The following is a 13,924-nucleotide window of genomic DNA, read 5'->3' as shown; positions in this document are numbered from 1 at the left end:
ATTTTTAGATTTGCTTAAAATTACATTCTTTGTCAACGTGTTTTATTTTATCCAAAATGAGATTTTAATTTTAATTGAAAACGAGATTTTATTATTTTTAGTTTTTGGTTCATTTGGAAAAATATTTTCACTATTTAAAAAAATATTTTCACTGAAAATATTTTCAAAAATTCAACCAAACGCATTTTCATCACCATTTTCTATTTCCAGTAAAAATGAAAAAAAAAAACAATCAAATCAAACACCCCTTATATTATCTTAGTTCAGAATTTGTTTATCCATTAGGAGTTACGTTTGTTTGTCTAAAGTCAAATAAACCGAGAGATAGCACAACACATTTTAATGCAAAATAACTCAATGGTGGGATAAAGAAAGTAAACTAAAATTCACCAAAAAAAAAAAAAAGGAATTAGACTAAAGGTTGAACAGCTGAAGCTACTTCTCTCTCTCGTGCTAAAAAAAACAAGGGTGTAATCCCAAGTGGAGTTTATTAATATACACACTCTTTTTTTTAGTGCATTAACGATTTATACTTTTCCTTATTTTTAATTTATTTGTTGTAAGGATAATACAGTAATTTAACATTTAATTTAATTTAAAAAATTATTAAAAATCACGTTCTCTTTCTCATGCATTATCTCACATTTCAAGTTTCAGCCCATTTCCTTTTATCACTTTTATGTTTAATTTATCTTCCCTTAGACTCTTATCACATGATCGTACATAAATATTAGTTGTTAGTTTATTAATTTTTGTGAGCGAAAGATTTAAATTCATGACGAATTCTTCTCTCTTTCACCCTTTACACCACCTTCCAATAGTTACTCTAATCCAATTTTTTTCTATAATTTTACTTACACATAAGTCATTGGATTGGAGTAATTGTGCAATCCAATTTTGAGGTGCGAAGAAAGTGAAGACTGAAGGAGATCGTCCATGGACATAATGAGGACCTCCACATAGTAGAGTAGTGCATAGGTGAGGGTTCGTCCAATCACACAACCCAACCCTTCTTAGCTCTTCATCGTCGCTTCTTAACGGGTAATGAAGTTTCTTTATTTTTAATTCTTGTAGTGAATTCTTCTCTAGAGAAAGTAGAAGCTTTATGTTTTCAGTGAGTGAGTAGGAAGTATGAGTTTTTTTATGATAGGGATAGGACACGGTTTACAAAAACTCACATTCTATTCAAGTAATCGTGCTAGCCTCTTTTAATAATGAGTGTGAGTGGGGTATATTTGTTCATATGATGTGAAGATATGTTTGGAATTAAAGAGATAAATAAGATTAAAGAGAAATGTGTACTTTTTTATGAGACCTATATTCTTTACACTTTACTTTAATTTTTTTTTTTTAAATCTTATATTTTTTACACTTTACAAAACTCACACACTCTATTCAAGTAATCAAGCTCGACTCTATTAATAACAAGGAGAGTGAATGAGTGTATTTGTTAATGTGGTATTAAAATATGTTTGGAATCAAAGAGATAAGTAAGATTAAAGAGAAATGTGTACTTTTTTATGGGACCTATATTTTTTACACTTCAATTTTTCAAAAAAATCTTATATTTTTATTTTCTCTTTTTATCTCATCTAAACCAAAAACACGCTAAGGGAGTGCAAAATCAGATGTTCTCAGAATTAAAAAAAAAAAGTATTATATCAGGAATAAAGGGGAGTGCAAATAGCAAGTCCCCCATTTTGAAATGTCACGCAGACCACAATTCCCACGTGGTACCCCCCCAATCACAGTTCACAACGAGTTAGGTCCATTTACCCCTTTCACCGCCACCATCTTGACACCACCTATAAATTCTTCTTCCTTCCATAGACACGAATTCTTGTTCCTTTCTGCACATCCTTCACTTTCACTTTCCTCTTTCTCTCTTCAAATCAAACACTCATACCCCACGCACACGACCCAACACAAAACCACACCCGATTCTCTCTCTCTCTCTCTCTCCTAGTACAACTTGGGAACAGTTTCGATTGTCTCTCTCTGACACCCTACGATTTCTGCGGCAGCATCATTCCACACGCAGAGTCAGTGTCGTTCTTCTTCTAATTCATCGCTCCCGATGAAACGAGGGTACCAGGAATCCCCTTCAAGCTCGTTAGGTCCACCTCATTCCAGAGCTAGACATGATCCTCAAGGTAATTTTTTTAGTGCTTTTGGCACTACCCTATTTGTTTTTTCCTTTTGATTTCACCGTTTTGGAGGGTATGTGGATCTGGGCTTAATTGGTTTTGACACTTTGGGTTGGTTGAATTTTTGAATGGGGGAAATGGGTTTAAAGGGAAAGTTTTGGGAGTTTTTGTGGCTGTATTGCTACTGAAATTGTGGTTGCATCATGTGCATTTGTCTACAATTTTCTATAATATCAAGAATTGCAATGAAACCACTACCATAATTGCAATTTCTTTGCTTGTGGCAAGCTTATAAGGGGTTGTGATTCTGGTGTTAATTTTCATTTGATGCACTGTGTTTAGGTGGTGCACACTTTGTTGAGGATGAAAGCACAAAGATTTTTGCTCGGAAAGTAGCAGATCATTATAGTGCGAGATCCAACCAGACTTTGGAAGAACGGGAGGCTAGTCCGATAATTCATTTGAAGAAACTCAATAATTGGGTATGTGTTGCATTCTTTAATATATGATTTGTTTCCCATGGAGTATTATGTGATCGCTGATTAATTGTATTGTTAATTTTGTCATTTAACAGATTAAAAGCGTCTTAATTCAGCTTTATGCTCGTCGAGGAGATGCAGTACTTGACCTCGCCTGTGGCAAGGTGTTAATGGTTTTCATTTGTTGTTTATATACCAAAAGACATTCTCAGTTTCTTGGCTAACCATCCTTTTTTGTTTCATAATGTTTACCAGGGTGGTGATCTTATCAAATGGGACAAGGCCAAAATTGGATATTATGTTGGTATTGACATTGCTGAAGGCTCGGTAAGTATTACGTGCTGCCATAATTGGCTGCACCGGTTTTCCTTATCTGTTTGTGTCCATAATCAATTCCATCAATTCATACTAAGATGCAGTTGACTAAGGATTTTCTAACTCAATAAAGTCATTTGTAGGCAACAATTAAGGGTACACTTGTTGCCAATGAAGCATCAATCTTGCATTTTCTTCATGTATCCATATCGGATAGATATCTGATACGGATACTCTAAAATAGTAGTCAATAGCAAGATAGAGTGGCGCTATAGTGGAGCGGAGTGACAATCTTTTTGTGTGCTATAGTGGTGCTACCACGATGTAGGGCATCAAAAACCCATTTTTTCCCGTGTTCCATTTTGTTTTCTTTCTTTAGATTTCCCAATTCATGGTCTGCTAATTTGTATCTATTTTGTTATGTTCTTTTTCTTTTAATTTCACCACCATCTTTCATTTTTGGACCTCATCACCATGTTCTTTTATTGCTCCAAGATTGAGGGTGACTGAGTGTCTAAACTTGTGACTATTATTTATCATGGATTTCTTTAATTATGGGGTTTTTGTTTTGATTTTTTGAGTATTATTATGTATAAATTTTAGTTTGTATTAAAATATTTTTAATAGCGGTCATCCTGATTCCTGCTATAGCATTTTCAGAGTTGTCCTCTGTGTGTCACTATCTGATATTGATAACTATGCTCTCAAAAACTTCACAAGTTTACTTATATGTATCTATGATCTATCCAAAGAAGAAAAGTTATGAAAATCTAATTTAGCCAAATATGAGACATAGAAGCATTGTCTCTTGATGAACAAAAAATGGAAGTTGTTCTTTTTATGGATGATGCTCAAGAAGAGAATGAGATTGATACTTTTTCCAATTTGTAGAGAAGGAACCAGCATTGATTTATGATGACAATGATTTATAATTATTCATTTTGTTTCTAGTAATTCCCAAGAAGTTTGTTCTTAATTTGGATTTGAAGAATTTCATATATATATATATATATATATATATATATATATATATATATATAATGTATTATGAATCCTATACTTACAATGCAGAACTCAAGTATTTGCTAGTGGTAGTAAATTTTCCAGTGCAGCTATATATTTCCCCAACTTTAAGTGATGAACTTGCAATTATATTTTATAGCTCAAATCCTTGCCGTTACATGGTGAAACACTGTATACCTTGTCATGTCAAACTATTTGTAATTATCATGTCTGTCCTCACGGTCTGCTCATTGAATTCAACAATCTTTCCAGATCAAGGACTGCCGGACACGTTACAACGGTGATGCTGACCATCATCAGCGACGTAAAAAGTTTACATTTCCTGCTCGCCTTATATGTGGAGATTGTTATGAGGTGATTAACATTTCTATCCTTTGAAAATAACATTTCTAACACTCTTTCATCTTCTCCCAATTCTATTGTTTAACGATTAGCATCTGAAAATTGTTTTGAATAATAGTTTTCCAAACTAAAAAACAAAATACAATCAAACACATCCTTAATTTTCTCTAGAGAAAGTGATCTTGTGATCCACAGCTTCAATATCAATTTCTGAATTTTGTTTAGATGTTCAAAGAAGGTCTAATTGTTCATATCATTCGCTAGGTTCGCTTGGACAAAGTTCTTGCAGATGATGCTCCTTTTGATATTTGTAGCTGCCAGGTAAATGATACACTCTTGAACTAATTATATATAATTGGTGTATTTATGCAGAAAGAGAAATTCATTTGCCCTGCTAGAAAATCTAATATTCTTTAGAAGTGGTCTCTCCCAGTATTTACCTTGCTCTTTGCTTTAACTTTTTTCCCATACATTCTTGTTAAACATCCTTATGTTTTTCTTTAGTTGCATTTAAGATGATTTATTTGATGTCTAATTTTGTTCTTGCAAAGCCCTCATTCCACTACAGTTGTCCTGATACAAATTAAATAAAAATGCAATTTGGTGATATGTCTACCATTTTTTTCTTCATAACTACATTTTCCCCCCTTCAATATGCAAAATAGCCTTACCATTTTGTCAGTACAAGCAAAATCAGCATAATGTTTGCAGTTAGACTATTCTATTCAATACAAATTATGTTCATTCCATCTTGAAAGTGTATATTGGTTTATACTTTCTAGTCTGATAAACTTTTTAATGCTGCAGTTTGCATTGCATTACTCATGGTCTACGGAGGCCCGTGCCCGGCAAGCATTGGCTAATGTGTCAGCTTTACTTCGCCCAGGAGGCATTTTCATTGGAACAATGCCTGATGCCAATGTGATAATCAAGAAGCTTAGAGAAGGTTTTTCTCTCATGTTCAATTCTGATTATTATTCTTTTAAATTAAATTTAGTAGTTGATGATGTCCAATGACACGAATTGAACTGCGATGGCGTTTTTCACGGCTTCCGCAATGCCATCGCAATTGTGTTTTTGCTGAAAACCACGGCCTGATAGCGTTATACGCTGCAATGCGCGCTATTTGACTTGTTGGGTACGGCAGATCTTTTTTGTCATTCTTGATTGGAGATGTTATTTTCTCTGTGAATTTGTAGCTGAAGGATTAACTTTTGGCAACAGAGTCTATTGGGTGCGTTTTGATGAAGAATTTTCTGATAAGGTAATTTTGTTTTCCTGATCCTGCTGCTTCATCATTTCTTTGTTAATGTGTGGAACCTCGATAATTTTGGAAATGATTTTGTGAATTCTACTTACCTGGATTTCTCCTTGTCTCTTTCAGAAATTTAAATCTTCCAGCCCTTTTGGAATAAAGTACACGTTCCATTTGGAGGTAGAATTTCTTTTTAACCTTCTTTTTCTGAACATCAAGTAGCTGTTTTCCCATCACAAAGGCTGATTTGGAGTTTCCTTGTCAAATAACTAAGATGTATGACTTTGTGTTTGCATAAACATTGAGAACCTATGTGTAACAAGTGTTATGAAGTTATCATTCAAAGACTGCTCTTATTTAGGGCCCTGTAAAGCTGGCATACTGTTAATACCTATGCTTCCATTTAAGACACGATGTCTTGTTTCAGGACGCTGTTGATTGTCCTGAATGGATTGTCCCCTTCCATGTATTCAAGTCATTAGCTGAAGAGGTATGCATCACTGTTTGAAACGCTGTGAAATTCTAGATTTTCTAAGGCTGGTATCAGATTTCAAAGGCTTGTACTTCTAGACTACTAATTTAAACTTGTTGTTTACAGAATGACTTTGAGCTTGTTTTCGCAAAGAACTCACATGAATTTGTGCATGAGTATATGAAAAAACCGGAATTTGTGGAGCTCATGCGAAGACTTGGTGCATTGGGAGATGGCAACCAAGATCAAAGTAACACTTTGTGCCCAGTCTCTATCTTTTCAATTTCAATTTAATTTCATTGAACTATTTTTTTCCCTGTCTTTTGTATGTGAAACCCCACCTTTACCTCTCCTGATTAACAGAAAACCTAGTAACATAGTGCATGTATGTATTGCTATTGTCAGGTACACTCTCTGCTGATGAATGGGAGGCAGCATATTTATACATGTCATTTGTATTGAGAAAGGTCAGTATCAAAAGCACTTGAGTTGGCTGCTTCATGTTGACAATGAAAACTTTTCAGTTCACCTTTAGTGTGTACTCTCTCCCCTTTAAAGCAAGACATGTCACGTATATCATTATTTTTTCATAATTTAAATTTTGGCTTAAATATGTTTGAGGTCTCTCCAAATATAACACTATGATTAGTCTCTGCATAATTTTTTTAAGTTTTTGATCCCTCCTATGTTTGCTGTCATCTGTTTTGGTCCCCACCATGACCTGCTATTAGAAAAAATGTTCTGTCCTAACAAATTTAGCTTTTGATTCCTGTAAGATATAGCAGTTTTTGTTTAGTCTGTGACTTGGTGGCCATGCAAGTGGGTTTTATGCCAAGGATCGTAAGAAGTAACAACAAATATTGCAGGATCATAAACTCAATTTTAGAGGGACTAAAAATCTGTTACATTTGTGGGGGGAATATATTTAAGCCATAATTTTTTTTTGAAGTAGAAATAAGGAAAAACTGTCAATTAAAGATAAACTGCAAGGAAACAGGTATTATAAGAATACTAAACATTTGCATGTTCTAAATAATGCCACCATTGTCAACTTGTTCCTTAAAAATTGTGATCACAAAATAGCTGAAGGGTTTTTCTTGTGATCACACAGCGAGGTCAACCTGACAAAACCCAACAGAGTGGCAGAAGGAACCGAGGGTCAATGCACATTTCAGAGGAAGACATCATGTACATTAGCACTGATGATTAAACGTGAATAAGAAACAGCCAGTGACTGAATTTTATACAATGGCATAGGGCATGAATCGGCTTGTATTGCCATGTGCCAGTACCATTGATCTCACAACCTTGAGCTCCAGCAATTTTTTTTGCTGCAATATGTACGTTGAATTTTGTAGGTCTACTATAAATAATTGAAAACAAAATCTCTGCCTCCGGATTTGTATTATCTTCTTGATTAGATTTGTGGCAGGTTATTTTTAACAAACTTCCTCTGTAATATATTCTTCCCTGTTACAGCAGATGATAATGTTAGTGAATATTGAAAATGATCCATTGGCACGAGTTTTTATTTTTACTGAAGGAACAATTGTCTGCCAACACAATGTTGGAAATCCTACGTTGATTAGTAATATGTCTAAAACTGTATATAAGTGAAGGGGTAACTCATCTTAACCTAATGAGCTAATTTTTTAGATTTAGCCTCATTTAAATTTTTAGATGGTATCAATGTTATCCTATAGTTGTTATTGTTAGGTTAACTCTGCCACTCATTTATTGGCTACTCGTGGATGTCTGCCCTATAAACTTAAGGCTTATGATATTCAATCTTTCATATGAAAAATCGCTCTCTTAGATGAAATCTATCTAGTCACTTATGCAACTTTCTAAAAAAAAATCTTGGAAAATAGTATTTTCCAAATCTTGGATATGGATATGCAATTCATTTAACTACGGGTTTTGCTATTTTGTTACATTGTGATTGCAAGGGACATAATTGTTACCAATGATGTGATATAAGAAGAACTAGTTGACTTTGAATCTTTTTAAAAGCAAATGACCTTCCTTAAATTCCCGAGTTGGTGCAGTCCAGTGTTCCTAGCATGCACTCGCAAACCAAAACCAGCACTTCTCCCATTCCATTGCTCCTCTATATCCAATCACCAAAATACCATCTCAAGGTGTGTACTTTACTATTACAGTGAGAATCCTGGTCACCCAGCACCAAAATTTTGCTACAGAATGCATGGATATTCCTATAACAAACCAACATATGCTTATGCTACTACACACCACTTTATTGTCATTCCTCTTACTATGAACCCCAAATGGACCATGGATAGGGCAACCCATCATCTTACCCATTTATACTTAAATTAGAAGCTTAACCATGCATGCTTCTGGCCACTATGGTTCAAACTGTAATTTCATTTTCTTAAGTTATTTTTTAGTTAATTTAGTCTATATGTATTTTCTTAAAATAAATTAAGCAAACTTGGTCCTATTTCTAGTTTTCTACCACTTAAAATCATGGTTCTAAAATGTGTTTGTGGTTGCAGTTACAACTTTGTCGTGATCCTTAACATTGCGAGATACTGTGACTACAAGCATGTTTGGATTGGCATCACATTGGTGTGATCCACCTCAAGCTGAAGCAATTTTTTATAACTTTCACATTAGTTTTGGCTTACTGGATGTGAATTTGGTGTTAGATGTGGTTGGAAAATGCAAATCCAAAATGCTACACAATTGTAATCACAATGTGAATGCAGTGAATCAAAAAATCTATATGTTGCGGCAGTTATTGCGGTTGCAAACCACAATTTAAAATTTTATATTCATATTTTCTACTCAATTTTTGAACAAATTTATTTGATAAACAAATCACCAACCAAAATAATCAAAATATAAAGAACTTCCATTGGTTCATTGTATTTGTTAGAAATCATGGTACTAGAAAGGATAAATATATTTATTTCATGTTTGATCAGAAAGGATTTTCACCTACTTATAAAAAAAACTAATATTATATATTAATTAAAATTATAAAAAAATATATATATATTAATATTTTTACTGATTTAGTGTTCGTTTGTTTGAGTTGAAAAAAACATAAAAAAAGAGAAATAAATAATAAACTACAATGAAATTTACACTTTTACATTTTACTTTAATTTAAGACTATCTCATCTTAATTCACTTTCATTTCATTTATTTCTACTCTATGGAAAAGGACCTTGGTGTGGCTGATGGATTCAACTTTTGATGCGTGATGGTGATTCAGCTTCAAGTTTGCAAGCTAGTCGTGCAGGCATCGCATCACTACATCTCCCATTCCCACGTGTCTTTCATTGTCTAGCTTAATTACGCAGTTTCTGTCGAAATAAAGAAACAATAAATTGCCTGTAATTCTACGATATTAATTTGCTCAAAGAGTCACCAAGCTTCCCTTTAATTTTTCCACGTCCATTTATTATGTTCCAGACTTTGAATTGGTCTACATCACTACGTTGATAGATGTTCCAGACTTTTTGTGTTAGTCTACAGTGAAAACTGAGACTAGATTATGAAAGTGATGTACGTAAATGGATAAAATCTTCTGCATGGATAACATGCTGTAGAGTAATGATATCTATATATCAAACGTTTCAATATTAATATTTTTTTTCTCTTTTTTTATTATATTATATCACCTATTATATTTATACTTTTTTTTCTTTTCTCTCTAGAGTCTAATTCGTGTAAAATAGGGTTAGACATCAACCAAACTTTTCCCCAGCTTCAAATATCACCCAGAAGGTTTTGACCAAGTCTTCTCTTCCATAAGCTTAACTTTTCCTTATCTTTTCAAAAATATTTACGATCGACATTGGTTACGGATTAATATATTAATGTTCTTCCACTACTTAGCTGTACTTCATGTATGATGATTAATGCCATAAAATGTGTGTTATAAAAACTTTCTTAGGTTTTCTTTCAATAAGCATGCACCTTAATTCTTTTATCAACTAACCTAATTAACTAACCAGTAGTATCTAAGAATCCTACATGATTTCTAATTCCTATGGGATTGAAGTCCAGCACGGAAAGCATCAGCTAAGTAGTGGAAGAACAACTTGCATGTTGCTGTATTGTTGTTGATGGAGCGATCATCCTTGTGTTCTGTTAGAAGCCCGTATGGAGAGTGCATAGCTATTGGCTACATACATGGCAAATAAGGTGTTCAATCGCCATTTCTGAATACTCAATGTCCACATGGCTATGTGTGACATTAAGTTTCTTAATGGCTACATGGCAAATAAGGTGTTCAATAGCCATTTCTGAATAATCAATGTCCACATGGCTATGTGTCACATTAAGTTTCTTATTCTACTCAATGTGAAACTCATAACATGGTCACTTCCTTTAAGGATTGGTGTCCACCACAACTTTCACTTTATTGACACTAACCTTAGTGGCCATTTTTTTCCTTTTAAGACTTCACTCACCTATTAGTATTCTATTTGTATTGCATCTTAATCCAACTTGTATTGCATCTTAATCCAACTTATAAGTAGTCCTTTCTGTGGTCTATCTCGCAATGCAAGCACCAATTGTTAAAGACTGATAAAGAGGGTGAAAAAATAAAAGACTTTCAATAGGTGAAAAAATCTCGTAAGTTAAGAACCATATTAAAATTCCTATTCTACTCAATGTAGGAATACTTGCATTCATCAAGTAGTTTTTAAGATTAAAGTTGAAACTTTCAAACATAATGATATTTTGGAAACCAGTTTCAACTTTACATCACACAAGATTTCAGCTACGGTATGTGCTTGTATTCAACAACTTGAACAACCATCACTTATCTTTTAGTCCAGGTAGAGCTATAAACTACAGTGATTCGGCAACATGTTCAAACTTTAAATCAATGTTTGGCCAACTTTAAATGCTAGCCCTTAAAGGAACACAACCAATTCACTCCCTACTCATCCAAGTGTGAACCATTTCAAACACTTTCAGAATTAACTTTATCTATCCACACTGGACTCAAAAGACAAACAAAGATGATATAAAAATAAAAATAAAAAGCTTTAAAAAACTAACTTTCCAGGACGACTTTCAAATTTTATTTTAATGGAAATAAATCACCAAGTGCGACACATCTCAATTTAAAAACAGTTCATATTTAATAACATGGTTTCAAAACTATCAGAAAAGTCGACAAATTGTAGTTTTGCTTGTTAGAGTCTAAGCTCTCTTTGTCACGATCACCATTATCACCAGCACTGCCAAACCTATGAAGGTTCCTCCCATGCTAATTTTACTATCCATGAAACTTGCTTTAGTGTTCCCATCAGCATCGAAAGACATTTTCTCTCTCATAGCATCAGGTGTTGGGAATATGTTCTGAAGGAAACCAGACAACCTACTTACCAATTCAATAACTGTAAGCTTCACATTCTGCAGAAGACCCATGAAATCGTCAAACATGTTCCCCGGGTGAGACTCAGCCGACCCTTCCAATTTCTCAGGGGATTCGACTGTTTCAGAAGCACAGCTTGATAACTTATCCACTTCCTCAGAATTTTCTGCTGCTCCAAAACCAGCCACTGCAGCACAATTTGCATTAACATATGGCATCAACTATTTAATTTCTAATTAAGAGATATAACAACAAAAAAATCCCATGCTATGGTCATGTGAAAATTCAACATGATAAGATTCACTATCAAAGTAATGGGACTAACATTTAAAATAAGGACAATAACTAGATCCAACTCCTTAAGTGCTTTTAATGTTGTTCTCCAATTGGAATTGAATTCTACCTCAGTAGCTTATGCTAACCTTTAATGTAAACCTTTACTACATGGATTACTGGGTGAATTAGAGAAAAGTGCCAAAAGCACCTAAGACTCCATTCAGTTTTAAGTGTTGAAACTTCCAAAATAGCACAGCCAAATTCAGATTTTTCAGTTTTTACAAAGTTTTTATCCTACAAAACCAAGACACACTGAATAGGAATTAAGATTACCTGACTGTTGTGATTGGAAGAAACTACTGACAGCAGAATTTTCCATGACTGCATTCCATACATTTGGGTCACAAGCAAGTGAAGCCACAACAGCCTGGTTGAAACCAAAGACAAGTGAATAACTTGATATAGCGAAAGAGACTGTAATTTTGACTTGAAACATCACCAGTTTACCTGGGCCTCACGACTAGTGCTAAGCAAATGAAAAGCCTGAATGGCATGCTTTGGGGCCGTAGGATCTGAAATAGCATCAATGACACAAGATCTGTTCACTGGCCCATAGAGAGTGGGAGACAAAGCAGAGACTTGACCACCGGGAGATGAATATTGAGAAGTCTCAGGACAAAGATATACTCTGAAATACAATAAATATGATCTCAGATAGGGATAAGTGTATCACGACATCGAAGATATCCCACCATGTGTGTTTATGTGAAAAAGAATAACTTCCTCCTCCAGTAAAGTAAGGTTCAAAATACAAAATTTAACATAACCATTGTTCCCCATGATTGCACACTAGACCCAAGAAAGGGAATTCATAAATATAACTTATCTCCACCAAAACAAATGAATTAATACATGTTTGGATAATAACGGTTGCACCTTTTCAAAAATACATTCACATATGTTATTTTCCAGAAGTGTGTTCAGAACCCAAAAGTTACATTTAGGACCGATATTCAAACATGCACTACGTCCTACACATCCCATAAGTATGTTCAGAATGGTTATTCAAACATGCACTATGTCCTACACTTCCCAAAAGCAATACCTTTAAACATTACCAAAATTTACTCAGACAATAATCATATCTAGAAACAAGGATGAAATAAAATGTTTAAAAAGAGAAATAGTAGGAAAAGATAACAAAGCCAACAACAGTGTTTATCCCTAATATTACCAAGAACAACATCATGCTCAAACATACTATACAAAGGTCAACAAAAGCCGCTGCAGCAACAACAACAATCGAAGAAGCTGTCATTTTCAATAAAAAGTGAGTTTCCATATTCATAAAAAAAACGGAAATTTATATATATAATTTAATTGTCCAGCATGAAAGAAAGAAAAAAAAAATTTCATACTCACTGATAGTGTGTGCCAGTGCACTAACCTTATCTATCAAAACCAAGTGGACTAACATTATCGATCAAAACCCAGTTTTAACCAATTCGATGGTTACCAACCAAAACAAAAATAACTTCACACTAAGAGCATAGAAATTAAACCTTTAGAAAAAAAAACCCAGCACAGAAAATCAGTTAAAATTCAAAACAAAAACTTTAAAACTGAAACCACAAATACACAAAAATAATACTAAAAAAAACAATATACTGATCAATAGCGTCCTTCAACTCTGCGGTGGCTTCCTTAGCTTCATCGAGAGTGGGGACAGAACCGAACACCATCCTCGGCACGACCAATTCGCCATCCTCGGCGAAGTCCCAATCGTCCCAGGCAGCTGCCGTGTGCAGCGGCGCCACCTCCGCGGATTTCGCCGACTGCGACGACACTCCGGAGACCGCCGTTGGTCGCGACGCGTTGCGGACCGTCTGCTCCGTAGGGAGCGCCGAAGGCCGGAGCGCCGCCTTGGACACGCCAATTCCGGCTATCTTCGCCGCCGACCTCATAGCTCCTCCCCCACCCATTTTTTTTCACTCGCACTCGCAAACAGACTGAAGAGAACAAAACAAAAGGATATGGGATGGCTTAGATGACACGGTTAAGAAGTGTTGTTTATTCGTAACAGAAAAGAGAGGATATAGGGTTACACATAAGGAACAAATCATGAAAATATTTGATAGCTTAACCATGTTTGAAGATTATATCTGTTTAATTAAAAATATATTTTTTTTTACTTAATTTTAATGTAATTATATTTAATATGATATTAAATATTTAGAAAAAAATAAATTT

At 34.4% G+C, this 13,924-nt stretch overlaps 2 protein-coding genes across 2 annotated transcripts; one reads left to right on the top strand and one right to left on the bottom strand.

Annotated features, from left to right (window-relative positions):
- The first annotated feature begins 1,791 nt into the window (after nucleotides 1-1,791).
- Nucleotides 1,792-7,541, top strand: LOC100783006 (mRNA cap guanine-N7 methyltransferase 1). The gene is made up of 13 exons (XM_003527256.5): nucleotides 1,792-2,153; nucleotides 2,490-2,629; nucleotides 2,722-2,790; nucleotides 2,882-2,953; nucleotides 4,217-4,318; nucleotides 4,571-4,627; nucleotides 5,114-5,252; nucleotides 5,506-5,570; nucleotides 5,691-5,741; nucleotides 5,989-6,051; nucleotides 6,160-6,283; nucleotides 6,439-6,500; nucleotides 7,145-7,541. The coding sequence occupies exons 1-13, from the start codon at nucleotides 2,078-2,080 to the stop codon at nucleotides 7,241-7,243; spliced, it is 1,119 nt and encodes a 372-aa protein (XP_003527304.1). The 5' UTR covers nucleotides 1,792-2,077; the 3' UTR covers nucleotides 7,244-7,541.
- A 3,538-nt stretch (nucleotides 7,542-11,079) lies between these two features.
- Nucleotides 11,080-13,805, bottom strand: LOC100782462 (uncharacterized). The gene is made up of 4 exons (XM_003527255.4): nucleotides 13,343-13,805; nucleotides 12,182-12,362; nucleotides 12,008-12,101; nucleotides 11,080-11,585 (listed from the first exon to the last, which is right to left on the bottom strand). The coding sequence occupies exons 1-4, from the start codon at nucleotides 13,654-13,656 to the stop codon at nucleotides 11,224-11,226; spliced, it is 951 nt and encodes a 316-aa protein (XP_003527303.2). The 5' UTR covers nucleotides 13,657-13,805; the 3' UTR covers nucleotides 11,080-11,223.
- Nucleotides 13,806-13,924: the final 119 nt, after the last annotated feature.

This window comes from Glycine max, chromosome 6 (assembly GCF_000004515.6).
Source record: "Glycine max cultivar Williams 82 chromosome 6, Glycine_max_v4.0, whole genome shotgun sequence".
NCBI classification, from domain to species: domain Eukaryota; kingdom Viridiplantae; phylum Streptophyta; class Magnoliopsida; order Fabales; family Fabaceae; genus Glycine; species Glycine max.
This window is presented reverse-complemented; position numbering and strand designations above follow the sequence as displayed.

Coding starts and splice junctions, on each gene's coding strand:
- LOC100782462 (XM_003527255.4), bottom strand. CDS start 13,656: ATGGGTGGGGGAGGAGCTATGAGGTCGGCGGCGAAGATAGCCGGAATT. Junction 12,363..13,342: donor TTGAAGGACGCTATTGATCA/GTATATTGTTTT, acceptor ATTGTATTTCAG/AGTATATCTTTGTCCTGAGA. Junction 11,586..12,007: donor CTTCCAATCACAACAGTCAG/GTAATCTTAATT, acceptor ATTGTGCTGCAG/TGGCTGGTTTTGGAGCAGCA.
- LOC100783006 (XM_003527256.5), top strand. CDS start 2,078: ATGAAACGAGGGTACCAGGAATCCCCTTCAAGCTCGTTAGGTCCACCT. Junction 4,319..4,570: donor TATGTGGAGATTGTTATGAG/GTGATTAACATT, acceptor ATCATTCGCTAG/GTTCGCTTGGACAAAGTTCT. Junction 5,742..5,988: donor AGTACACGTTCCATTTGGAG/GTAGAATTTCTT, acceptor GTCTTGTTTCAG/GACGCTGTTGATTGTCCTGA.